Here is a 26,042-nt window from a genome sequence, read left to right as displayed (position 1 = left end):
AAGATCCTAGAGCTGCCGGCATCCGAAATACCGGAAATGAGGGGTGGGAGGAACGCGGGCAGGAATTACAGAGAGGTGAGAGTTCGAGTCCCGTTTTTCTATCAAGCTACTCCGTAGCATTAGGTGAAGCAAGAGCATTTCAGAGGCCCAGGGGGATAGTTCCGGCGCTGGGCAAATCTTCTGGGAAGATGCCCACTTGTTTTCCCGGGGCTCTCCAGATTTGCATCCCTTCCCAGTTTTCTCTCCTGCTGCTCCCTCGGCCTCCAATATCCTTCCTCATTTGACAAATTCATCCTCGGGGCCTAGCTCCAAGGTCGCCTCCTGGAACCCCCAGCACAGCCCTCTCTCCCCTCTGGCCCACGCCTGCTCCTGCAGAGCTGAATGTCGTCTGCCTCTGGACCCCCGTCCCCTCCTCCCCCATCGAAAGCCAGAAACGTGAGTCTCGCGATTACTTTCAGGTTAACTAGGTAGGAGAACGTGGGATCGTAGCAGAATAAGGAGCTGAAGGTGGAATTCCTGGCACTGGATGGGCGGGGTCTCGTGGACGCTTTCTCATGGCCAATTCTTCGGTTCTTGGATGGAGCGGGCGGGCAGAGCACCTGCATTTGGGAAAGAATCGGTCGGAAAGACTAGAGTTCTCTTTTCTCCCACGCCCTGCCCTGCTCAACTTTTAACTTTGTAGAAAAGGGACTAACAATGCATTCGCTGTCTCTGAGTTGTTCCATCTGTCACAAGTATACATCAAGCGTCTACTGTGTGCATTCTGAGAACCAGAGCAGGCACCTGCCCTCGCTGGGTTCTCTCTAAGGGAGGAGGCAACTCAGGATGGGCAGGAGTCTGGGTGCCAGACAAAACACAGGACGCCCAGTTAAATGTGAATTTCAGATAAACAATGAATAATGTTGTGTCCCGTGTAATATTTGGGACGTACTAAAGATTTATTCATTTATCTGAAATTCACATTTGTAAAAAGTAATATAAACTGCTCGGGCCTGGTAACTCAGTTGGTTAGAGCCTTGCCCCCATAGTCCACGGTTGCGGGTTTTATCCCAGGTCAGCGCAAATACAAGAAGCCACCAATGAATGCATAAACAAGTGGAACAGCAAATGGATGTTCCTTCCTCTCTCTCTCATCAATTAAAAAAAAAAGTAACATAAACGGACTCACTTTAAAATGGAGCAGAAAAAAAGAAAGAAAACAAACAAAAATAAAAAAAAATTTTAAACTAAAACAAACAAAAAGACAAAAGCCAGGCTGGTGTTGCTCAGTGGCTGAGGGTTAACCTATGAACCAGGAGGTGGCGGTTTGATTCTGATCAGGGCACATCCCGGGGATGCAGGTTGGATTCCCATAGGGGGCATGCAGGAGACTGGAGACAGCTGATGGATGATTCTCTCTTATCATTGATGTTTCTCTCTCTCCCTTTCCCTTCCTCTCTGAAATCAATAAAAATATATTTTTTAAAAAGAGAAAAAAATAAATAAAATAGAGCAGAAGCTGCCATCCCAAAGGAACTGCTTTGCATGTCTTATGCCTCAAACCTTTGGAATGTTAAAACAGGGCAAAACAATCTTTGGACTGGGTCTAAGCAAACTTATTTTCTGAAGAACTATTTGCAAAGATAAGAAAGGTATTATGACTACTGGACTGAAATTTTAAAACATTGTTTAGAGTTAACGTCACTGTTATCTGCACCAATAGAAGATGTAATTGTTCGCCTCCTCTTTCTCATCAATACCCATTGCCTTTTGTTTCCTAATTGCAACACTGTTTGGACTTCTGCCCTAATCAGCCCATCCCAAATAGCTATTCTTATTGATCTCAAATAAATGCTTTTTGCTTCTCACTTTGAAAGGCCTTTTGTTTTTTAGAATAACATATCTAACTAACTGGGAGGACTGTGTTTTTATTTGCTAAACTGGCAACTCGATCCAGTCCTTCCTGAGACGGTTACATCCTGGTGGATGCACGGGTGGATTGAAGGAAGCGGGGGTGAAGGGCGTCCTGGGCAGTGTTCTAGGGCAGGGCTAAGGGCTGAGACAGGACCTGCTATAATTATTCACATTCCTGCTGTGGTAATTGAAGTTATTGTTACCCGGAATCTCCCCAGACCAGGCCTCCCCCGCTTAATGTATTGTTGTAATCACTCCCATCTCAGATTCCAAACGCGCCTCTTCAGATGGGGAAACGCAGGAGGAGAATCCGGAGCGGGCGGAGACGAGACCCAGAATCTGGAGCGGGCGGGGACAAGAAGGGGACAGCACCTTCCGGTGCGGTGCGGGCGGGAACGAGCACCAGAGCGTGAGGTGGGCGGGCGAGAATGAAACCTAGAAAACAACTAGGGCGGAATTGAGAATCCAAGAGCGACGTGCGCGGGACCGAGCAGGAGAGGCAAGGTTCGGCGCGGGCGGGGACGAGAAGCAGCGTTCGGGCACGCGGAGACGCAGCCGGCGCGGGCGGGCGCGGCCTTTGTCTCCTCCTCTGGGGCGCTCTGGAGCTGCACCGGCCCCATGTGCCCGCGGACCCTTGGCGTCCCGGCAGTCTGCAGCCGCTGACTTGCCCTGCCCTGCGCTGCCCTCGCTATGGCCGAAGCTACCTCTGGCACTGGGGGTACGTCCCTGGAGGGCGAGCGCGGCAAGAGGCCCCCGCCAGAGGGCGAGCCTGCAGCTCCGGCGTCCGGAGTTCTGGGTAGGTGTGCGGCGGCTGCATCAGTCAGGGTTGCAGGTGCCTGGTCTGCGCGCGGCGGCTGGACTGGGAGGGGAATTGGGGTCAGCTGTCTCCGGTCTGGAGTTCAGTCGAGGGGCCGGCTCCTCCTGGCACTGCGGCTGCGGCAGGGCGGGCGCGACCAGAACAGTGCAGCGGGCGGGGGTCCCAGCGCAGAGACCCGGACACGCCCCTCCTAGAGCCCAGACTGGAGGCTGAGGCCCGACACCCCTTGGGCTACCGATTGGGGCCAGGCAGGGCTGCGCTTGAGAGTTCCTCTCCGCAAAGGGTATAGAATCATACAGTTCTGGGTTCGAACCCCAGCTCCGCTGTGTGACCTTGGGCGCGTGATTTAAATGCTTTGGACCTCAGTTTCCCTACCTGTAAAATGGGGGTAAGAATCACACCCAGCTGTGAAGACTCGTTGACATAATATGGTGAGGCGCTCAGGGCTACGAGTAAGCTGCCCCATCAATTGTGGTTTTGGAGGCGGATCTGGGCCTCAAGAATGAGTAAGATTTGTAAGAGAGGGTCTGGGGGAAGGGCATTCCTGGAGGAGGGTTCCGCTGGTGCAAGAACTTGAAGGAAACAAGCCAAGTCCAGAGCTTGCAGGGCCTTGAAAGCCAGGCTGAGTGCCCAGGAGCCCTGGTGAGTGTGTGAGCAGGGGCAAGGGCTGGAGGCCAGGCTCCTGGTCCAGAAGTGGCCTGACCACGGCCTGGACGGCCTGCCTCCCCAGATAAGCTTTTTGGGAAGCGGCTCTTGCAAGCGGGTCGGTACCTGGTGTCCCACAAGGCATGGATGAAGACTGTGCCCACGGAGAACTGCGACGTGCTGATGACCTTCCCAGGTACCTATGCCCGCCCGCACAGTGCTCAGACGGGTCTCCCTGAGTCTGGCTCCCCTGAGTGGGAGTCTGTAAGCGACCTCAGACCCATCCTGGCAAGACTCATCAGTCCTTGCAACCCTTGGCAGATACGACGGATGACCACACGCTGCTATGGCTGCTGAACCACATCCGTGTGGGCATCCCTGAGCTCATAGTGCAAGTCCGCCACCACCGTCACACGCGTGCCTATGCCTTCTTCGTCACCGCCACGTATGAGAGGCGAGTCCCTGTCCCTGGCCTCTCGCTGACCCTGACACCCAGCTCCCTGCCCTTCCAAGCACCAACTACAAGGTCCAGCCGTTCTGTGTTTGACTTGGGCGGCTGCCAGGGGCACCATCCCTACCTCCAGGATAGTGAGCCAGGGTCTCCCCCGTGATCCACTCCCCTGACTTCCTGCAGCCTACTCCGAGGGGCCGACGAGCTGGGTCTGCGTAAAGCAGTGAAGGCAGAGTTTGGCGGGGGTACCCGCGGCTTCTCCTGCGAGGAGGACTTTATCTACGAGAATGTGGAGAGTGAGCTACGCTTCTTCACCTCTCAGGTGCGCCGGCTCAGCCCCCAGCGCACATCCTGCACATCCCTAGTCTGCAGGCGTTACTCGCTGTACTCACGCCCTGTCCCCTGCAGGAGCGACAGAGCATCATCCGTTTCTGGCTTCAGAACCTGCGAGCCAAGCAGGGTGAGGCTCTGCACAACGTGCGTTTCCTGGAGGACCAGCCAATCAGTGAGTGAGGCGGGGCCCACTCCCACGTGTGGGGAGTTGGGTGGGTCTCTTAGAAGACAGCCTATCACCGCAGGAAGGCGGGGCCTAGATACAACAATTGGGCTAGCAGAGAGTTGGGTGGGGCCTGGCCAGATGAGCTGAAGGATCCTGGCCTCAGCAAAGGGTGGGGCTTATCCTCTAGGTGGCAGTTCCACAAGAACCTTTTCTGGGTCTGGAATAAGGAAGCGGCAGGACCATGGACAGCACACTCTTGGACACTGTGCTGTGTGGCCCTGGGCCTCAGTTTCCACTCCAGGAAACCAGCCACTGCAGGTTCACCTTCTGATGCCAACTTGGCACCATTCCTCAGACATACAAAGTAATGAACCGAGGTGGCTTTATTAAAAAACATGGTTCCCCCACTGGGACCCCCACCTCTCTAGGTTTCCTGCACCCTTCCCCACCTGTGCCTGCACCTCACAAATTCTGGAGGAAAACCAGATATTCCGTCCACCCAGAACTCCTCCCCTGGGAAGAGCCTCTGCAGGTTTAAGAGCAGGCAAAAAGCTGTGAAAACTTGGGTTTCAGCCAAAGGGGTGTGGCCAGGCACAGGCAGAGGGCCAAGGGTCACCATTCTTGTCTCCCAACAGTCCCTGAGCTGGCAGCCCGTGGGATCATCCAGCAAGTGTTCCCGGTCCATGAGCAACGCATCCTGAACCGCCTCATGAAGTCATGGGTGCAGGCTGTGTGTGAAAACCAGCCCCTAGGTGTGGCCTGGGCCAGGGGGTGTGCAGGAGTCCCAGGAGGAGGGCAGGGCTGACCGGGAACCCCTTCCCACCCGCCCACCCCTGCAGATGAGATCTGCGACTATTTTGGTGTGAAGATTGCCATGTACTTTGCCTGGCTGGGCTTCTATACGTCGGCAATGGTATATCCAGCCGTCTTCGGCTCCGTCCTGTACACGTTCACAGAAGCCGATCAGGTGCTGGGCGTGGGCTAGGCATGGGCTGGGGCACTGAGACACCCTCCTTCCTGGGCCAGCCTGGATAACAGCTGAATCCTCTTTGCCACCCCCAGACAAGCCAGGATGTATCCTGCGTGGTCTTTGCCCTGTTCAACGTGGTCTGGTCAACACTATTCTTGGAGGAGTGGAAACGGAGGGGGGCAGAGCTGGCCTACAAGTGGGGGACTCTGGACTCACCAGGGGAAGCCGTGGAGGAGCCACGACCCCAGTTCAGGGTCAGTCAGAAGTTGCTGAGTCCAAGGTCTCCAAGAATGGGAGTTGGAGGCAGGAAGCACTGTAGGAGCAAAGACAGGAACTGTGAAATCCAGCTACAGCCTCAAAAAGGGTGTGCCAAAGGGGGTGGGGGGAACACCTGCATACTCAGATGAGAAGGGTGGGAAACTGGGTTCAAGAGACTGGGAAGGAGGCATCAGGTAGAGGTATGGGAAAGCAAGGGCATGTTGGAGGGAAATTGACTTCAGAGGATGGGTAAGGGTGGGGGGTCAGGGGCAGCCCCCCTGCCTCCAAGCTGGGCGTGGCCCCTGCCCTCCACCAGGGTGTGCGGCGCATCAGCCCGGTGACCCGGGCCGAGGAATTCTACTACCCACCGTGGAAGCGGCTGTTCTTCCAGCTGTTTGTGAGTGTCCCCTTGTGCCTCACCTGCCTGGCCTGCGTGTTCCTGCTCATGCTTGGCTGTTTCCAGTTGCAGGTGATCTCGGGTCCCCAGCCCTAGCCCCAGCCTGGATCTGGTGACCACCTGCCCAGGTCCAGCCTGAGCCTAGCCCAGCTGCCAGGGTGACCCATGAACCCCCTACCCCTGCAGGAGCTGGTGCTGAGTGTGAAGGGGCTGCCCCGTCTTGCCCGGTTCCTGCCCAAGGTCATGCTGGCCCTGCTGGTCAGCATAAGTGCAGAGGGCTATAAGAAACTTGCCATCTGGCTCAATGACATGGGTATGCTCTTTGAGGGGAGGTCCCTGCTGCCCAGCCCCTGGGAGGAAGGTCCCCAATCCCCACAGGGACCCCAGGCCGCCCCTTTACTCGCCCCTTTGACCCCCAGAGAATTACCGGCTGGAGAGTGCCTACGAGAAGCACCTCATTATCAAGGTTGTTCTGGTGAGTGGCAGCCAACAGACGGGGCAGGCAGGACTCCTGGGGACAGGGGGCAGCAGGGTGACCACTGCCTGCTTCCCACAGTTCCAGTTCATCAATTCCTACCTGAGCCTCTTCTACATTGGCTTCTACCTCAAGGACATGGAGCGCCTGAAAGAGGTGAGACCCTGGCTGAAGGCAGTACCCTGCCCCATGGTGGCCAACGGGGGGCCGGGCCTGGCCCAAGGGGTCCACGGGCTCTCCAGCCCCTCCCCCATCCTCCATCCTTTTCTCCTCTCTGTCCATCCGTCCATCTGTTTGTCCTCTCTGCCTGTCACCCCCCATCTGTCTGTTTGCTTGTCCGTCGGTCCCTTCACAGCTCCTGCTCGTCCTGTCCCTGTCCCAGAGCCTCGAGCGGCAGCTTCGGGCAGTGCTGGCCCCGCTCGTGGCCCTGCAGTTCCACCTGCTCCTCCTCTCCCTCCGGGGCCTCCTGCACCTGGCCCAGGCCAAAGTATGGGCAGGTGGCGAGCCTGAGGGCCTCGCTGGGGCAGGCAATGTGGCTGTACTGAGGGTGCATGCTACGAGGGGATGGGGCCCCACTGGCGTGGTGCAGATGGCAGCCCCGCAAGGCCCTGGGCAGTGGCTGAGCTCCCAGGTGGTGCTGTAAGCAGGGTAGCCCTGAGCCCTCAGCAAGGTGGGCCAGGAGCACTGTGGCTGGTTGGGCTGTGATTGGTGGCAGGTGAACAGTGATAGAGGCTGCAGAGGCTGGGGACTCTGTCCAGGGTCTTCTAAAAGGGTGGAGTTAGGAACTGGGTTCAGGGCGGGTGTCTGGAAATGTGCTCTGGTAGGGTGGGGGCCCCATCCCAGTAGCCTGTCCTGGTGCCCAGGGCCCTGCCTGCTCCCCATGCATGCTCTCTTCGCCCCTTTCCTGCCTCCAGATGCTGGCCACTTTGCTGATCACCCGCCAGTTTCTTCAGAATGTGCGCGAGGTCCTGCAGCCACACCTGTACAGGCGGCTGGGCCGAGGCGAGCTCAGCCTACAGGCCGCTTGGGAGCTGGCCCAGGCCCTGCTTGGCCTGCTCAGCCTTCGGCGCCCTGCACCCTACCACCTTGAACCCCAGGCCGAAGAAGGTGGCGGCAGTGGTGGCAGAGGGCGCCGCAGGTGTCTGAGTGGGGGCTGCGGGGCACCAGAGGAGGAGGAAGAGGCCATAGTGGAACGGCGGCCCACGGGGGAAGGTGGGGAGGGAGGGAATGGATTGAGAGGGGGCAAGGAGGAGGAAGAAGAGGAGGAGGAGGAGGAGGAGGAAGATGAGGATGAGGAAGAAGGTGAGGAGGGTGACCTCCTGGACTGCGGGCTCCGTCTAAAGAAGGTCAGCTTTGCTGAGCGGGGGGTCAGGCGTCACCGGCCAGGCCCAAGTCCAGAGGCCCTCCTGGAGGAGGGGAGCCCCACAATGGTAGAGAAGGGGCTGGAGCCGGGCGTGTTCACACTAGCCGAGGAGGATGATGAGGTAGAGGGGGCACCTGGCAGCCCTGAGCGGGAGCCCCCAGCTGTCCTGCTCCGCCGGGCTGGGGGTGAGGGCCGTGACCAGGGGCCAGATGGGGGCCCAGAGCTGGAGACTGGCTCAGGCAACTTGGCCCAGAAGCAGCGGCGGCAGAATCGGTCCTCTTGGATCGACCCGCCCGAGGAGGAACACTCACCCCAGCTCACCCAGGCTGAGCTTGAGAGCTGTATGAAGAAGTACGAGGTAAGGCAGGTGTCTGAGGGTGGCGGCAGGGCCCTCAGAGGGGCGGGCACACAGTCTGATGGTGGAGGTTCGGGGAAATAATGGGGCCCTTGATGTAAGCAGGAGCCTGCCAGAGGGGAGGCTCTGGGTCCATATGGGATAATCTAAGGGAGGTGGTCTTGACAGAGAAAGGTAGTCTAAGGGAGGAAGTGTCCTGGTCTGAGTAGGCGCCCGCCCGCAGGACACGTTCCAGGACTACCAGGAGATGTTCGTGCAGTTTGGCTACGTCGTGCTCTTCTCGTCTGCCTTCCCCCTGGCTGCGCTGTGCGCCCTGGTCAACAACCTCATTGAGATCCGCAGTGATGCCCTCAAGCTGTGCACGGGGCTGCAGCGGCCCTTTGGGCAGCGGGTCGAGAGCATCGGCCAGTGGCAGGTGTGGGAGGGCCAAGGGCTCCAAGCTGAGGTGCACAGGGAGACGGGGTGCACCGGGAAGGAGCACAAGGCCCAGAGAGGAGGGCTGACCCCACCTGAGCCCCACCGTGTCCCCCTGCAGAAGGTGATGGAGGCCATGGGTGTCCTGGCGATCATAGTCAACTGCTATCTCATCGGCCAGTGTGGGCAGCTGCAGCGCCTCTTCCCCTGGCTCAGTCCCGAGGCGGCCATTGTGTCCGTGGTGGTGCTTGAGGTAGGGCTGGGGGCCAGGTGAGGAAGCCGGGCGGCTGGACAAGGAAGCTGGGCAGATGGCAGGCACCCCTGAGCCTGCCACCTCAAACCTCCTCCTTCGTTGCCTCAGCACTTCGCTCTGCTTCTCAAGTACCTCATCCATGTGGCCATCCCTGACATCCCAGGGTGGGTGGCCGAGGAGATGGCCAAGCTCGAATACCAGCGCCGGGAGGCCTTCAAGGTACTCGGGATGGGGCTGGGCCGTTTACCTCCTCCGCTCATTGGGCCATCTCTTTGCCTGGCTGGTGGCCATGGCCTTAGCAGGAAGGCAAGTGTGCAGAGCCTGGGGTAAGAATTAGCACTCCAAATGGGCCCGATCCCTTCTGGTAGCCTGGAGGCACCCAGCACAGGGCTGGCCCTCTGAGCATGCAGTCACCACCAGCTCGTTCAGGATCAGGGACCCGCTGATGCTTCCTAGAAGCCCAGCCTCTGCCGCATTCCTCAGAAATGAGCTTGTGGGTGTCAACTCTTGGAGCTCTCCAGGACCAATCCACAGAGCTCTCCATGGTGATAGAAGTGTTCTGTGTCTATGCTGCCCATGTAGCCCCTCAGAACAGGTGGCCAACACACACCTGAATTGACATTGCAAAAGCCTCATGTGGCAAGTGGACTGGCCAGGGTGGACTCTGGTCTGTGACTGTCACAGCTCTGTCTTGGCTGGTTTTCCAGAAAGCCATAGACCGCTGAGGCCCAATATTTGTTGATACACTCCCAATTAATAAGACGGTGTCTGGCACATGGGTGGAGACAGTTGGTGGCCAGTAAATGTTCTTTCCTCAATTTTCAGAAAGCACTGGAGTGGGTCAAGAGATGCAATGAGCACCCAATCCGTGTTTAGGTCTTTCCCCACTTCTACAGAGAGCTCACACACCCGCTCTTCCCAGTCCCTCTAACGCCCCCTCTGCCCACAGAGACACGAGCGCCAGGCCCAGCACCGTTACCAGCAGCAGCAGCGGAAGCGGAGGGAGGAGGAGGAGCGCCAGCGCCACACAGAGCACCACACCCGGCGGGAGCGTGACACCAACAGCCGGGAGGAGACCCGGGCTGAGGGCTCCGGGCTGGACCCCGCTGCCCCTGAGAAGGCCTCAGCCAAGGCCAAGGGCAGCGGGGTGGGTGGCCACGGTTCCGAGCGGCCCAAGCGCCCAGGGTCCTTGCTGGCACCCAACAATGTCATGAAGCTGAAGCAGATCATCCCGCTGCAGGGCAAGTTTTTGTCATCAGGGGCCACATCCTCAATAGCAGGCACTGGGCCCGGCCCCGCGACGCGGCCAACCCCTGCTCAGTCACCCACAGGCAGCGATACCCGCCTGCCGGCCTTCCTCAAGTTCCTCAAGTCACCGGAGACCCGGCGGGACCCTGAGCGCAGCCACTCGCCACCCAAGGCCTTCCACGCCAGCAAGCTCTTCCCCTTTGGCAGTGGAGCCCGGGCTGAGGCTGGGGCCAATGGGGTGGGCGGGCAGGTCCGGTTGGAAGGGACCCCTGGCGGTGGCGGTGGCGGTGGCGGTGGCGGTGGCCGGGCCCAGCGCTGTGGGCCAGCAGACGAGGCTGCAGCTGAGGAGCCAGATGTCCTCCGGCCGGAAGAGGAAGGCTCAGGTCACAAGCTTTAACTCGGGGGTGGGGACTCTGGGCTGGGATTTGGGGATATGGTGGGGAAGCCAGGCCTGGGAAGTGGGGCTGAAGGGGACACAGGCAGCCCGGTCTCTGATCCCGGTTGGGGACCTGGATCTAAAAGCCCCTCAGAAAAGACTGCTCAGTCTCCAGGACCCTCTAGTGCCTGGAGCCCTGTGCCTGCCCTTCCCCACCCCAGGGAGGGATGCCAAAGCCCTCTGTCCTGGTGCCTTCCCTGGGCACCCGGCCTGCCAAGCTCCAGCAGAGATGAGGGAGGCCCCTTCACCACCTGGCCCAGCCTTCCCTGCCCCCCATAAGTCTCTACACCCAGCTAACTGGGGGGACTGGATCCCCCAGGCCTCTATGCAAGTCCCCACCCTAAAGCCCAGTGTTGGAGGAGGCCTTCCTAGATGCAGGGCCTGAGGCTGCCCAACCAGGAAGCTTGGCCACAGGCTGCAGCCACAGGTTGAGCAGAGACCCAGGCCTCACCCCTGGCCTCTCTCACCTCACTTGTCCCAACCCCAGCCAGGAGTCCAGCACCTAGGGAGCCCAAGAGGTGGAAGTTGCAGGACCGGGGACTTAGGTCTGAAGTCAAGGGACTTCCTCAGACTGACTCTCCCCAGAGGGGGAAAGGCACAGAGCTGCAGGCAGGAGATAAACCCCAAAATTGATCAGAAGCAATAAGGCCCTGATGTGCCTAGAAGTTGGGAGGGAGTGCAGGCAGGGCCCTGAGTGGGGTCCAGTGACCACGGGGCGGCATTCTCCGGAACAGCCCCTCTCACCTCCGCAGGGACAGCGCTGGCCCCAGTGGGCACCGCAGCCCTTCGCACCCGCAGCAACCGAAGCCCCGTGCCATCAACGCCAACGCTTCTGCCCAGGCCCCCGACACCATCCGCCAGCTGTTGGCAGTGGGATGGGCCTTGGGGCTGTGGGGGCGAAGGCACTGCCCCCCGCCAGGCCCCTGCCACCAATGCAGAGTGCCCGCCCTGTGCCCTGGCTGGGCCCCCGCCCGCTCCCCAGCCCCTGCCAGGAGACACCAGCTTCTATAGCCTTGCACCTCTGCCTCTGCCACCATCCTCCGAGCCCCCCGAGTCCCCCTCAGCCTCTCCCAGCCCCCAGGCTGTGTGCTGGCCCAGTGGCTGGCACTAGCTGGCCTGGCGCCCTGCCTTCCTATTCTCATGCAATAGCAGTCACCAATGGGCGGCCACAGCCCAGAAAACATGCTTTGGCTCCCTTGGGCTCCTCCTGGGGCGAGGGCTTAGCCCCCCTATCTGCCGTTTTCCTTTTGACTAGGATGGGGGAAATGACCCCCCCCCCCAACAACAGAAAACACACAGAGCAGGCAATTATTTATTTGTTTTTAATTTATTTTGTCATATTTTTGTAAAACGGCAGAAATGCAATAAAAAGTATATTTCAACAGTGCCTGAGGACAGAGCAATGGAAATGGGGTTCACAGGGCCCAGTGACTTGAGGTTGACACTGAATCTTGGGGCCTGGTGAGCCTGAGGTGGATGTTCCTCCTATCTTGTAACCTTGGTGCCGCCTCCTAAGAACTGGGTCTGGAGGCCACATGAAAAACTCCCAACTGTACCACCTCTGAGATGGCCCAGATTTGGAGCTGACTCCAGGCCACTGGGAGGAGCTACTGAGCCTCAAGCCTGCTGTGTCTTCAGCCTCCTAAACAAAGGAAGAAATCACAAAGATCTGAAAGAACTCAGCTGTTGGGTGCCAGGCCTGGGTCCTGAGTTAGCTGCAGCCCTGCAGGGTGACAGGGGTGATACTGTCCCCTTTATCTGCTGCACTTCCTGGTACACCTACCTCCCAGGCTGCCATTTGAGGAGCCAGGGGCAGCGGGAAGAACTTGGCGCATGAAAATCGGGAGGCACCTTGCTCCCAAGTTGAAATGTTCAGGGGATGGTGCATTTCAGAGATTCCTGGACAGACAGTGGAGTTGGGGAGTGGCTAGGATGTCCCACTGCAGAATGGCTGTTAGACCCAAGACACTGGGACTTCCCTTTGTGATCAGGGATAGATGTGGCCTCTCTTCAAGCCTCCTTACGTCCAAAGTCTTGGAGCCTAAATGGGCCCCACCCCAGAGCTGGGTGAGCCAGTGTGAGGAAGGGGCACTGTGGAGGGACATGAAAGAGAAATTGGGGTTCACTGGAGGCAGGAGATCAGCCTGTGCAAAGGCACAGAGGTGTGGGAAGGCAGAGTTTGGTGTTTGAGCATTGTAAGGAGGGACCTAAAGGCAGGAGTGGGCACCTAAGGAGCCTACACCCCAGAGATCTGGGTGGAGAATGGCTGTGGGACCCCCACTATGGATAGCAAGATGCAAAGGGGAACCAGGGCCAAGTAGGCGAGGGTGCGGGTGCTGCCTGCTCCTGCTCTGCCCCACCCCAAGGCTTTGAAGCTAATGTCCCAACAGCTTCTCAGTCACTAACAGCAATGCCACCTGCCTGCCCATGGTCAGACCAGCCCCTGGGACCGTGATTCCTAGTGGGTCAGAGCGCTTCCAGGGACTCAGCCACCTCTGCACAAACCATCAAGTTTGCATTTCCTGAGCACCTGCCTTGTGACCACAGGGACCCAACACTGAGCCTATGGTATGAACACCGCCCAGAAATGGGAAGCAAAACCCCTTGGCCCCATGACACAACTGAGTGGCCTACCCTGGAACCTGGTGCTGGACAGCCCAAGCCCAAGCAATCTATCCTCCATGAGGATAATCTGGGGCACGCACCCCCTTCAGCTCCATGGCCCTCACCACCCTCTAATACCACAGCCCCCACTCAAGGCTGGTGGAGGGAGAAGTAGCCTTCCCCGGGGTCCTGGGCCCAGTGTTCAGGACCTCAAACCTGCCTGGAGCCTGAATGCCCCTATGTTCCTCTGCACTCCTTGTGCCTTCTCTTGGAGCCAGGGGCTCATGAAACCAGGATGCCTGGGCTGTCTCCACAGTGCCACCCTGCTTGTCAAATGTCCTGGGTGTGGGATCCACCACAGCTCTGTCCTTGGTGGTGTGGACTGTCTTTCAGGGGTGTCCTGATCCTCGGGGACACTTGGCAGGTAAAGCAGAAGGGTGGGTCCAGGCAGGTCTTGGCTCTGAGCAAGATGGCTGCAGCAAGCCCACAAGAGGATCCAGCTGGTCTTGGGGCCACTCTTGGCTCCTCTTGGTGATGATGGAACAACTCTCAGTGCCTCCATCCTCTGAGGCTGAGGCACGTGGAGCAAAGACTCAAGATCAAGTAGGAAAGATCCTTTTATTGGGGTGGACACTGAGCACGCACCAGTCCATGATAAAATGACTTAAGAGAATGATCCAAAAGGGTTGACTTCTTCCTGTGGCGTACTCTCAGAGCAGGGTCCGGGCACAGCATAGATCCCGGTGGAACGGGCGTCAAGGCCAAGTCTTTAAGGCCAGACCAGGGGATGGAAGCGGGAAGAAGGGCCCCACCCCTGTCACCCAGCTGCAGCAGGGCTTATCTCTAGACACTCGAAGACACACTCTGGTTCTCCAGAGAAGGACTGGGGAGCAGGAGGAGGGGATTTGGGGTGGGGTGGAGTAATGAATAACAATGTTGTTTTTCAAGAAGCATCTACCAACATCACACTACTGGGTCTGACATCCCCTTTAACCATCGCTCGATACATTTTACAGCATAAATAAAGACTCAAGGAAAATAAATACATCGGCTCCTATGAGGTTGAAAGTGGTGTGCATGGCGGGGTGTGGGTAGGCGAACCAGTGGGGAGGGTGGGCAGGATGCTTACACACGGCAGGCGGGTGAGGAGCAGACAAGACAGGAGGCACCTATGGGGGAGCATCAGTCTTAAGTGTCCTCGTGCATGTCTGGGCTGTCGGTCCGTGCGACCTTGCGGGGAGGCGCTGAGCTCTCGCCCTCGAGGTCCACTTGCTCCTGGTCTCTCTTCTTGGCAGCGTTCTGGGGGGTAGGGAAGGAGAAGGGCTGTTGAGACTTCACTTAGGTGACTTCTCCAAATCCTGCTGCAGGGGTCACACATATAGGCTTGGAGCAGGGCAGTAAACCCAGGGCCCTAGCTGGGCAGCCCCTCCCACCACCGGACCTGCCCCACTAAGCCACAGTCCCCTGGAGCTCTGGGCCTGTAACGGGCACTGCAAGGAGTCACCATGGTTCACAATGACCACATATGGCCCAAAACGCTCGGAGGAACGATGCACTCTGCTGAAGCACAAAGGGCCCTTGTGAGCCCTGGGAGGAGCCCACGCATTGCCACAGAAGAGGAAAGTGGTCCCAGTGTGGGAATATCTGCTTTCCCCACTTTAGAGAATTAAAGCCTGTGGGGCTGAGGAAGGGGCCAGTGTGGGCAAGGAGCTTGCGTTTTCTAAGCAGTTACTTCATCATGGGGTCGCCCTTCCGTCTTTCCCAGAGCAGGTTGCTACCAGGTGTTCGATGTTAGGTGAGAAAACAAACTGAGCTTGTTATAAAACAACATGTAGAGCCTTGGACGGTGTGACTCGGTTGAGCATCATCCCAAGCACCGAGAGACTGCCAGTTCAATTCCTGGTCAGGGCACATGCACGGGTTGCAGGTGTGATCCCCAATCGGTAGCATGCAGGAGGCAGCCGATAGATGCTCCTCTCTCTCTCTCTCAGGTCAATAAAAACATATTTAAAAACAACATGTAGAGGTTTTCAATAAATAAAGAGAAAAATATCCTGCATGTTAAAAAGGCAGCCGCTTTGGGGGAGGAGAGATGACTTTCCATGGCAGCCACAACCTCTTGTATGGCCTGGATTTTACTTACGTGTGTTTTTTTACTACTAAACAAAGATTCCAAATAATCACACTAGAATCATTCTGCGGCCAGGACTGTGCAGGCTCCAGGCTGTGGAAGCTGGGCCTTGGAGATGCCCGAGCCTTGATATGGCTGGCCAAGCCCCTGTCCATCCCTGAGCATGAGCTCTGTAGCCTCTACACAGCCATTCCCTCCTCTGAAACACTGCTCCCTCTCCTGGATTGCCTATCAAACTCCTATTCAGCCCTCAAGACCCATCTCCCAGACCCATGTCCTTCCCCAACTCAAAGCCCCTGTGCTGGGCACTGTGTTTCCCCTGAGTCCCAGCACCCAAACCCCATGTGCCTTACCTTTTTGTCCCATTGCTGATGTAGGTAGCGCAAAAGGATGTTTGTTTTTTCTGTCACAATGACTGAGGAGGAAAGACAAAGTTGCAGGAAGAGGCTGCAGAGAGATGGCTACAGATGGCCCAGCCTCCCTCCTGGCCAGCATTGCGCCTCCCAGGACAGTGCTCATCCATCCTTGGCCTCCAGGGCCATCTCTGCCCTGAGTGGCCTTTCTGGCACTCAAGTCAGTACCCCAACCTAAGAGATTTCAGGAAGCCCAGAGTTTTCCCTCCTAAGCCCAAAGCTACTTCCAGGGGCCCGAGCCAACTGCTCTAGGGTCCCTCTTTCTCAGAAATGCAGAGTCCATTACTGCATTCGGGTTTCCACCCTGTAGCGGGGAGGAGCTCTGGTTGCAGACACACGTGTGTCTTTCCAGGCCAACCGGGACAGATCTACATAGCTGAGCCCTAGTGACCACAGAAGCCAAACCGCTGGGTCCATGTGGATTCTTTTTCATGGTTAAAATAAAACACCATGGCCATGATAACCTCCCACTCGGCAGGCTCCGCACCCTTCCCTGCAGGCCTCTCCACCTGAACAACTCCTCCCCATGCTGCCCACCCCAGGTTGGGCTGGGTCCCTAACCCATAGTACTCGTTTCGGGGTGTCATGGAGCTGACAGGGGACACGTGACTTGATGCCAGGTGATGGTGAGAGGGTCAGTGAGCGGTAGACAAGGGGCCTGGATATGGATGCCAGCGTGTGGAGATGAGAAGGGTTGTGAGAAAGCCACACTTCCCACTGCTCCCAAGGTCTGGGAGCTGACCAGTGTCCCACAAGACACCTCCTGCACCACCCTCCATCCTTTCCTCTTAGTATCCTGGATGAGCTAAGTCACAAAGAGAACACTTACTCTGTTCAGATGGATACTCGCGCGTGGGCAGGTAGACTGAGGGGCGTCGATTCTGAGGGAGGGTCCAGAAGAGCTGGGTTAGGAGTGCAGGTTGACTAAGGTCCCCTCACCCCTTGACTCGGCATCCACCCTCCAACACAGATCAGAAGATGCACGAAGACTTAGGTGAGGTCAGGCTTAAAGATCGGCCCCTGTTCCTAGTGAGATGCTGATTGGGGTGGTGCACATTACCCCCAGCCCCCTCTCCCCGCTAGCTCCCTGGACCTGCACTCACCGAGGCTTTACACACAGAGTCAGCATGAAATCGACTAAAATTGCTTTTGTTGTAGACTGGCAGTCCTTTCAAAAAATCTGCCTAAAAGACAGAAAAAGTGGTAAGTGAGAAACCCTGCAGGGGCCTGCCCTGGAGCACCTGCAGTGGTGGACAGGGCTTCCAGCAACTTCCAGTTTCCCTCTTCGTGATCTGTTGTAGACATGCTTGAGTTGGCCACCTGATGTGTATACTGCAATAACCAGAGAAAAGCAACCAACCCCAGGGGAAGTGCACATTCTACCACAGAGTCCTTACAACAGAGCTGTGCCATGGCAAGGGGTGGGGAAACTGAGGCTCAGAGAGAATGGATCATTTGTTTAAAGTCATACCAGAAGCAAGCAGCAGGTTGGGGGGTCAGACCTGGCCCATCCAACTGCAGATCTGTCCTCTATGCTTGTTGAACGTTAAACTCCCGGTCTTGTTTCCGTTTATTCACCTTTAATAGACACCCTGGCTTGTCCACCCTAAGAAACCCATGGGCTAGCATGACAATAAATGGGGGTGGGGACCAGAAGCCTGGGTGAAGGGGACAGGATGGCCAGGACACAGAACTGGAAACCCAAGGTTCTGAATTCCAAGAAAACTCAGAAATCCAACTTTAATATGTTAGTGTCAGGTTTTTCAAGTTGGCTGGACTTTCCCTAAAGCTCTGTGCAGCTAGGAGTCAGCTCAGGAGCTGCTCCTGGGATACCTACACCTAATGGCTTCCCCATGAAGAGGGGAGGCCTCCCAGGGTGAAGGCCAGAGACAGAGAGAGCAGGCTGTTCCTCCCTGCCACCCGCTGCCTGGGGCAGAGACTCAGCACCAGAGGTCTAAGGCCCACAAGGTGCTGGGGAGCCAGCAAAAGAATTCATTCACTGCCCAACTCTTGAAAAGTCCTTTGTCCCTGACACTCTAGGGTCAGCTGAGCAAGCAAGGGCGATGGCTCTGGAGCAGGAGGACCCTGACTCTGGGGGCAGGAGGGACAAGACTCAACCACAAGATGGACAAATAAAGGTCAATGAGGGCCTGTCCACCTCAGGAAACTGAGGCACAAGAGCATGGGTGTGCAAGGGGAGGAATAAAGGCCAAGAGCTGTGGGCAGGGAGTGACTGCCCAGTAGAGGAGTGCAACAATGCCATCATGCCTGGAATGGGACAGCCAGGAAGGCGTTTCCCACATGGCCTGCCCTGGGCCAGGAGCTTCCCGATCTGGAATCATTATCATGGGATGAGGAAACTGAGGCAGAAAGGTCACATGGCACTCATCTGGCCCCAACGAGAAAATGAGGAAGGCGATTTGAATCCAGATTTGCCCAATCTCAGAAGCCAAGCTCCTGTTGTGTGACATGCCAGTAGCTCAGTTTTCCTGTCTGAAATACAAGGGCTCAGAGCCCCAAGAGGCTATAATAACCATCCCCTGGGGGGGGGGGGGGGACGCTGTCCATCCCCATCATCCCCATGCCTGAGCCTAGATGCCGCACCCTTGGGGAAGCCACTGTTCAGATCTGCCCCCACCATCTGGGGCAGGCAGGAGCAGGTGTCCTCACCTCTGGGGGAGCCCCAATGAGACCTTGGGTGGGACAAGCCCGCCAGGGATGCTGGAATGTGGACAAGCCTCCCTGGAGGTGGCTCTCTCATCTGGGTGACCTACTCCTCCAAAGCCAGTCCAAAGCCCCTCAACCCTGCCTTCCGTTACCCAGGACCCCTGTCCCACCTCGGCCTGAGACTAGGGGGCCAGTTTCATGCAGCCAGACCAGGCTTTCTTCAGCTCCTACTATGTGGCAGGCCTGCACCAGGGCACTGAGAGGGCACAGCAGACCTGCTCTTGGCCCTAGGAGTACCCAATGCAGGGGACGCAGGTATGGACCAAAGAGCTGCACAGTGAATGCAAAATGGCCCTGAGGACAGGGTACAATGTGATTGATGTGTGAGGCCCAAGACAGTGGAGAGTACGCCTGCTGATCTTCGAGGGGGGAAGAGGGGAGTTAGGGAGGGCTGCCGAGCAGCAATGATACAGCACCGAGACTTGAAGCATGAGGAGTGGTCCTTGTCCTGGCTCAAAGCCTCCTACAGCTCTAGCTGGGCTTGGTCCTCACTGGCCTCCTGCCACACACACCTTCACCCCATACTGTGCCACCAACCAAGAATGCTCCTCTTTTCTCCATGTGGGAAACACCTGCCAACCTCTCTACCTAGCTCAACAACCCCTCCTGCCCCTTCCCTCGCCATACACCTCAGGGGCCTCTGCCAGAGCCACTTTCATACCCCAAGGAGGTCATCTACTTGTCCACCTCCTTCACTGGACTGGCACCTCCCTAAGGGCAGAGGGTATGGCAGGGCTAACTCCACCCTGAGCCTGAGGGGCTCACATGGGGCCAGCAAGAGTGGTGAGAGACACGGGAGCCTCAGACTTGCACTCAGTCCTGGTTGGGCTCCTCCCAGGCTGTGTGATCTGGAAGCCTCTCCAGTGAACTGGGGGTCACAGCAGGGCCCCCTCCCAGGGTTGTTCTGAGTCTCAATAAGACAACACAGGGAAAGAGCTTTGCACAGAGCTCCCTAGAAGGCATCTGTTAGCATCAATGCATTTATGCTGAATAAATGTATGAAGACAGGATTCTGCCTGTACTTCCTGTCAGCTTAGCAAAAAAACAAGGCCTCAGACACAGGGAGAAATCCTCACCTCAGCCAGACAAATCCTAGCCACAGCTGGGCCCAGAAGCCATCCACTGCCTCAGCAAACATTCACTGAACATCTGCGTGTCAACCCCCTTTTGAGGAGCCCAACAGTAACCCAACCGAAGCAAGAGGAGGAAAAGAAGTGGTGTGCAAAGAGAAGAGAGACATTGAGGCCACAGTCACAATGCGGCCCTCTGAGGAGGTGATGCTCACAGGAGGAAGAGCATCCCAAGCAGCAGAACAGCACGTGCAAAGGCACAACGGTGGGAGGAACGTGGCGTGTAATAATGTGAAAACAAGGCCAGTGTGGCTGGAGCTCAAGGAAGTACAGAGAGTGGAGATGAGATCACAGAGGTGGGTAGGGGGCCTGGCGGCTGGGGCTTCATCTGGTTACAAAAGGAAGACCCTGGAGTATTTTTCAAGTTAGAAAAATGTTAGGATCTGATTTCCATCTTCAAAAACTCCCTCTAGTTTCAGGTAAATTGCAATCTGCCAGGGGGGCAGAATGGAAGCAAGGAGACCAGAAAGGAGACTAGACTAGGCAGGCAACAAGGCAAGAGATGGCAGTCCCGGGACCACAGGGGGGACCCATGGACAGATTCAGGATGTGTTCTGGAGGCAGAGCCAGCAGAGCCCTGTTACGAACTGGGTGTGGCAATGAGGTTGCAGCGACAAATCAAGAACACCCAGGCTCGCCCTAGCCGGTTTGGCTCAGTGGATAGAGCGTTGGCCTGTGCACTGAAGGTTCAATTCCAACCAAGGACACATGCCTGGGTTGCGGGCTCAATCCCCAGTGGGGGGTGTGCAGGAGGCAGCCGATCAATGATTCTCTCTCATCATTGATGTTTCTATCTCTCTATCCCTCTCCCTTCCTCTCTAAAATCAGTAAAAATATATTTTTTAAAACAAAAACACCCAGGCTTGGGTACCCACACTCTAGGAACCCACTTTCCCATCTCCTGCCTGACCAGATGTCTTCTTTTGCCCATCCCACACCACATCCCAAGAACTGTGATGTGTGGGCTGGGGCCCTGGGGTTTTTGACTTATCCAGACAAAAGCTTCCATCACCCCATCAGCCCTAGGGATGCCAAATAGTGGCAGGTGGGGTGACCCAACTCTGAAGCTGGGTCACCATCCCACTTTACAGATTGGGGAACCTAACCCCAAAGAATCACCATACCCAAATCCAGGATGAGCAAATTGCCCAAAGGGAATTTTAAACTCCCAACTACCAGGTGGCATTATCCCCACTTCAAAATGTGAAGACAGGTAGGAGAGAATGTCACCCACCCTGAATCACACAGCTTATCTGTTAACTGTTCATTGTCTTAAACCCTTTATGATGTCAATTCCCTAAATTGTCACAACCCTATGAGGTCTGGACTACTGCTATTCACATTTACCAGGAAAGGGGTCTGGGGATCGGAGAGATGAAGTTGCTCCCCCTTAAGGGCACCCCTTAAGGGCAGGTCAGGGCCCTGAATGGTGGAGGTGGGGTCAGGGCTCTGGGGACCAGAACAGTCTGCGATGTCGCACTTCCTTTGGCGACAAAGCCCCGCATGTCATGATGTCAAGCCCCCTCCCCCGCCCCGATGCCCAGACCGGCCTCCCACACCTTACTGAATAGGAGCGGCCCAAGGCCCGACGCGCAGAGGACTAGGCTAGGGCTGGGGAATCTCAGGGGACCCCATCCACACCCCAGGCGATTTCAGGGAAACCGGGACCCGGAAATGAATGAGGTGTCCGGGCCTAGAATCCTAGGTGGGGTCGGGATCGGAGAAGCCAGGGAGGGGTCAGCAGGAAGCTCTCAGCAGGACCCAGGGGTCGAAGGCCATAGGTCAGAGAGAGGGGCGGGGCCGGGCCAGAAAGGCCTGGCAGGGAGGTGGGGGATTCGGGAATTATTGGAGGTGGGTGGGCCCGCGGCGCCATTTTGTGGAGCGAAGGGGTAGCACGGGCCTGGCGGCCGCCCTTACCATCTTCTGCTTCCTCTGTCGCCGCCTCAGCTACTGCCTCAGCCGCCGCCGCCGCCACCACAGCCGCCTTCTTAGCCGCCGCCGCACAGTAACTTCCAGCCACGCTACAGCCTGCCCTGATGGCGGCGTCGCCCTCCCGTCATTGGTCCATCCTCTAGCCCCGCCCCAGGATATATGGTCTCTGCGCGCTCGCATTGGCCAGATACGGATAAGTCACGGACGCATTGGTTGCCACGCCTCTCTTCGTGGTCAAGTTCGGTTGAAGGAGCAAAACCCCGCCCGGGACTTGGAAGCGATAGGGCAATAAAATCCGGAAGTGGGCGGAGGCCGCACCCCCGAAGCCTCTTGGGATTTGCAGTCCGTAACTCCAGGAGGTTCAGCCAGTGTTTCCTCTTTCTAGTTTACTACTCTTTTCCATATGATGTCTTATCGGGTTCGCACAGCAGCCCCGGAAGACGGGGGAACCACCATAACACTCCCAGCCTCCCCGGGCTTTCGGCATATCTAAACAGCTCCCGCACTAGTTCTTTGAAAGTCTTTGAACTCACAAATCGGACTCCCTTGTTCAAACATTTCGCATGGCTCCCCAGCCCCCCATGGATCCAGTCCCACCTCCTGGACTCCAAATTTTGAGCCCCTCCAGCCTCCCTTGTCCACCTTTTATCCTGACCCTGTCCAGTCCCCTCTCCCTTTGGGTCCTTTCTAGACCCTGATACCTCCTCCAGGAATCTGTCCGACAGCATTTTTCCCAAAGCCAAGTCAGGCGCCTTCTCTGGGCTCCAATAGCCCTGACTTTGCTGTGTCCAGACTGGCTGGGTACAAATCAAGCCCCAACCATCCACCCCTCAAATGACAGTCTGGTGAGGGCAGGACCCAATACATAGGAAATACGGAATAAGTTACTGAATGGAAGCTAGTAAGTATTACTCTAAGAACACAGCAAAGAAGAAATACCTTATTTTTTAGGAGCCAAATGAGCCTCAGAGGGCTAAGGTCTTGCTGAGGGTCATGTGGCACGTTCCCCAGGGGCAGGTGGAGCATTCAAACCCTTCCCACTTCCCTACAAGCTTTCTCAGACCTCTTAAAGTCGTGACATGTGTAAGACAAGTGACAATTTAGACATTTAATGATATTAAGGAATTACTTTTTCTAAGTGTGAGAAATTTTGTAATTATGTTTTAAAGGGTCCTTATCTTGGAGAAATGCATTCTTAAATATTTACATAAGAAATAACACTATGGCCAAAACCGGTTTGGCTCAGTGGATAGAGCGTTGGCCTGCGGACTGGGAGGTCCCGGGTTCGATTCCGGTCAAGGGCATGTAACTTGGTTGCGGGCACATCCCCAGTGGGGGGTGTGTAGGAGGCAGCTGATCGATGTTTCTCTCTCATCGATGTTTCTGACTATCTATCCCTCTTCCTTCCTCTCTGTAAAAAATCAATAAAATATATATAAAAAAAAAAAGAAATAACACTATGCCTGAGATTTGCTAAACACACACACACACACACACACACACACACACAGGAGGGAGCAGGATGGACTGTAGGTAATTGGTGGTCAGGAATGGGTGGGTACACAACGAGGTTCACTGTACTATTCCGTGGACTGTTGCCATTATGTTGGATTCTGACTTCCTATTCCCCTTTCCAGTCCAACCCCAGACTTTTGCCCTGAGCCAACCCCACAATTGGAGGAGCACTCATGTCTGAGTCATCCAACCTCCTCACAAAAACAGCGGCAGGAGAGGTCTGAAGCAAGGGAAATGCTTTAATGGGAGGGGGCAGTCTCAAAGGCAGCATCGTGCTCAATGGCTCAGCGATTTTCGGCCCTTGAGCATGCGGCGAAGAATGACCTGGACACCGGCCGGTGTGCTCAAACGCTTGATCCAGCCGTGCTTGTGCTTGCGTTTGATGTTGCTCGGCTGGTACTCGTTCCCGCGTGCCTTGCCCCGGCTCGGCTGCGTGGTGGGGAGTCCCCAGGCGTCGGGTAGCCGCAACAAGGTTTGGGGCTGGAGCCATCTGCAAGGGCAGAGAGACAGCGAGAGAGGTCAGAGGGGGCGCTGTGTGACTTTGGCTTGGCGCTCAACCTCTGTAAGCCTGGGCTCCCGATCCATGCAGGGACTGAGCCTAAATGCAAAAGGCGCTCAGGAATCGCGCAAGGCACTGGCAAGTCGTGTGGTCGGTAAACAGCTGACCCCAGCCTAATCCCCCTGAGGACTCACCTGACATCCAGTATAGCTCTACTGACGGGACACAACAGACGATTCAGGGATCTGCCCAAGAGAGCCATGTCTACCCTCGGATCACGCGGCCCGTCTGCGTCAGCTATTCCAAAATCCACAGGCTCCGCAGCTGCGGAACGGAGACTTCTGGGAAATGTAGTTTCTTTAACCTCATTGCCGTGGGGGCCTCCGAGATTGTAGTTCTACTTCCTGCGTGCCAAAGGCATGAGCGGCCGTACCCGCAGGTGTGTACAGTTTCTCGTGTGGACCAGTAGGAGCTGGCGAACTGCACTTCTTAGGCTTGCTCGTTATGTCCCGCGATCTGCTGGGAGTTGTAGTTCCTCCCGTCAACTGGCCGAGGGTATCCCGGGGTGACGGTGGCACAGCTGGTGACAGCTGCAGGAAATGGCTAGTTGAACCTCCCACGTCCATCGGGAGCCCGGCAGATGGTACACAGTTGGCTGGCAGCTTTCCTCTGGTCGCAGCCAAGTCTCCGCCCCTTGGCGTTAAGCCCAGGAGGCCTGAGTTAAAGTTGGCTGATGTCCGAGAGGTGATCCCTGCTCCTCTCCGCGATCCAGTTTCCAGTAAAGTTGCAAGCTTGTCCTTGGCGGTGCCCCCATTGGAGCTCTAGAACTTAAAAAAAAAATTTTTTTAATCCTCACCTGAGGGGATATATATATATATATATTGATGAGAGAGAGAGAGGGAGGGAGGGAGAGAGAGAGAGAGAGAGAGAGATGAGAGAAACATCAATCGGTTGTCTCCTGGAAGTGCCCTGACCAGGGATCGAAACCGAAATCTTTTGTTGTCACTGAAACTGGTTTGGCTCAGTGGATAGAGCATCAGCTTTCGGACTGAAGGGTCCCAGGTTCGATTCCAGTCAAGGGCATGTACCTTGGTTGCGGGCACATCCCGAGTAGGGGGTGTGCAGGAGGCAGCTGATCGATGTTTCTCTCTCATCAATGTTTCTAACTCTCTATCTCTCTCCCTTCCTCTCTGTAAAAAAATCAATAAAATATATATTTTTTAAAAAATCTTTTGTTGCACAGGACAACACTCGAACCAACCGAGCCACCAGACCAGGGTTAGAAGGATTTTTCAAATACTCAGATCTGTGGCTCAGTGGTTGAGCATGCAGGAGGCAGCCGATAGATGCTTCTCTCTCATAGTTGATGTTTCTATCTCTCACTCCCTCTCTCTTCCTCTCTGAAATCAATATATATCTCTATCTATATCTATATCTATATCTATCTATATCCCCACTGTCCTAGGGAAAATATTCAGCTCTTCTGGCAGGCATGTGAACACACCCTAACTTTCAGCCATGCCCTCCCCTGCCTGATACTCCCCTATTCATCTTTTAAAAACCCTTTCTCTGATATCGTATCCCTAAATGCTGCTCCTCTCTCTGGTCCAAATCTGCCCCCACGTAACTCTCCCCACACTCTTCCAGAAGCCCGGGGCCCCTCAAGGGCCAGGCTTGGGGCCGAGTCCCTGCCGGCACCCAAGCATCTCCCAGCTTGGAGAGGGAGTGTGTGTTGGCTGCAAGAATATTATCCCAGAAGCACTCTAAGTGGGCAGGAGTGGGTGGCTGGACCTAATCCAGCTCTGGCAGCAAATTTTAGGAATTGGGAATGGACAAGGAATGGTTAACCCCTTGTCCTCTGAAGCCCATCTTACCCGCATTGTCATTTAGCAAACCAAAATACTACACCAGTACAATAATGCCAATAAAGTATCGAGCGCTTACCGTGCTGTTTTACCTGCAGAGAGAACTCATGAGGAGATTAATTGCATAGATAAATAAATGGAGTCTCAGGGAAGCAACTTGTCCGGGGTCATATATCTGCAAAGGGCAGAGGGTGGATTTGGACCCTGGGCACTCTGACTCCAGCTGGGACCACAGAGTCACTGGTTAAAGTGGCCCATCTGGAGAACTCCAATTCCCTAATTACCCATAGCGCCAAGACTTCTGTTTAAAGGTTTAAGGAATACATTTTCAGGACTTAGAATCATACAAGCGTGGATCCAAATCCCATCTCTGCCCACTCTCCTCCACTAGTCTTGTGACCTTGTGCCTTTTATGCGCCTCATTTTCCCCACCTGAAATTGTAAAGATCTGGAAGTCTCTACAGGGAAAGGTCAGCACAGAGAGAAGGGCCTGGGGCTTCGTTTGGAGGGGACAGGGCAGTTCGGAGGCAGGGGCTGGCCGAGGGGATCCTATTAGCAGCGAGGGGGCTCCAGGTGCCGCCTCCTTGAGATCCTCAAGCACCAACTTGCGACCCCTTCTAGGCCCTGGACCAGGCCCAAAACCTCCTTCCACCTCTGCAAGCCCCTGAAGCCGCTAGGCAGTTGCAGCCCGCCCCCATTCCGAGATGCCGCTTCTGATTGATAGTCTAACTAGGGCAGGTCAGTCCGCAGCT

At 56.2% G+C, this 26,042-nt stretch overlaps 3 protein-coding genes across 8 annotated transcripts; 1 reads left to right on the top strand and 2 right to left on the bottom strand.

Annotated features, from left to right (window-relative positions):
* Positions 1-2,357: 2,357 nt before the first annotated feature.
* ANO8 (anoctamin 8) lies at positions 2,358-11,861 on the top strand. 3 transcript variants are annotated; one of them, XM_080673594.1, is made up of 19 exons: positions 2,358-2,689; positions 3,441-3,551; positions 3,677-3,809; positions 3,990-4,128; positions 4,215-4,311; positions 4,941-5,057; positions 5,145-5,272; positions 5,368-5,529; positions 5,850-5,930; positions 6,117-6,243; positions 6,350-6,405; positions 6,487-6,561; positions 6,761-6,892; positions 7,320-8,126; positions 8,347-8,538; positions 8,659-8,790; positions 8,899-9,009; positions 9,740-10,421; positions 11,227-11,861. In XM_080673594.1, exons 1-19 carry the CDS (start codon positions 2,584-2,586, stop codon positions 11,583-11,585), a joined length of 3,747 nt encoding a protein of 1,248 aa, XP_080529720.1. In that variant the 5' UTR covers positions 2,358-2,583; the 3' UTR covers positions 11,586-11,861. The 3 variants fall into 3 exon arrangements, with proteins under 3 accessions (XP_080529720.1, XP_080529719.1, XP_080529721.1); XM_080673593.1 differs by having other exon boundaries at positions 5,850-6,002; XM_080673595.1 differs by lacking the exon at positions 6,761-6,892 and having other exon boundaries at positions 5,850-6,002.
* Positions 11,862-13,680: 1,819 nt separating this feature from the next.
* DDA1 (DET1 and DDB1 associated 1) lies at positions 13,681-21,631 on the bottom strand. Its single transcript, XM_080673628.1, has 5 exons — positions 21,397-21,631; positions 16,726-16,806; positions 16,452-16,503; positions 15,563-15,624; positions 13,681-14,377 (listed from the first exon to the last, which is right to left on the bottom strand). Exons 1-5 carry the CDS (start codon positions 21,397-21,399, stop codon positions 14,267-14,269), a joined length of 309 nt encoding a protein of 102 aa, XP_080529754.1. The 5' UTR covers positions 21,400-21,631; the 3' UTR covers positions 13,681-14,266.
* A 1,514-nt stretch (positions 21,632-23,145) lies between these two features.
* Positions 23,146-25,961, bottom strand: MRPL34 (mitochondrial ribosomal protein L34). 4 transcript variants are annotated; one of them, XM_080673632.1, is made up of 4 exons: positions 25,723-25,961; positions 25,370-25,465; positions 23,620-24,252; positions 23,146-23,416 (listed from the first exon to the last, which is right to left on the bottom strand). In XM_080673632.1, the coding sequence occupies exons 3-4, from the start codon at positions 23,685-23,687 to the stop codon at positions 23,203-23,205; spliced, it is 282 nt and encodes a 93-aa protein (XP_080529758.1). In that variant the 5' UTR covers positions 23,688-24,252; positions 25,370-25,465; positions 25,723-25,961; the 3' UTR covers positions 23,146-23,202. The 4 variants fall into 4 exon arrangements, with proteins under 4 accessions (XP_080529758.1, XP_080529759.1, XP_080529757.1 ...); XM_080673633.1 differs by having other exon boundaries at positions 25,370-25,382; XM_080673631.1 differs by having other exon boundaries at positions 23,620-24,246; positions 25,370-25,961.
* Positions 25,962-26,042: the final 81 nt, after the last annotated feature.

This window comes from Plecotus auritus, assembly GCF_963455305.1.
Source record: "Plecotus auritus genome assembly, chromosome: 6".
Taxonomy (NCBI): domain Eukaryota; kingdom Metazoa; phylum Chordata; class Mammalia; order Chiroptera; family Vespertilionidae; genus Plecotus; species Plecotus auritus.
This window is presented reverse-complemented; position numbering and strand designations above follow the sequence as displayed.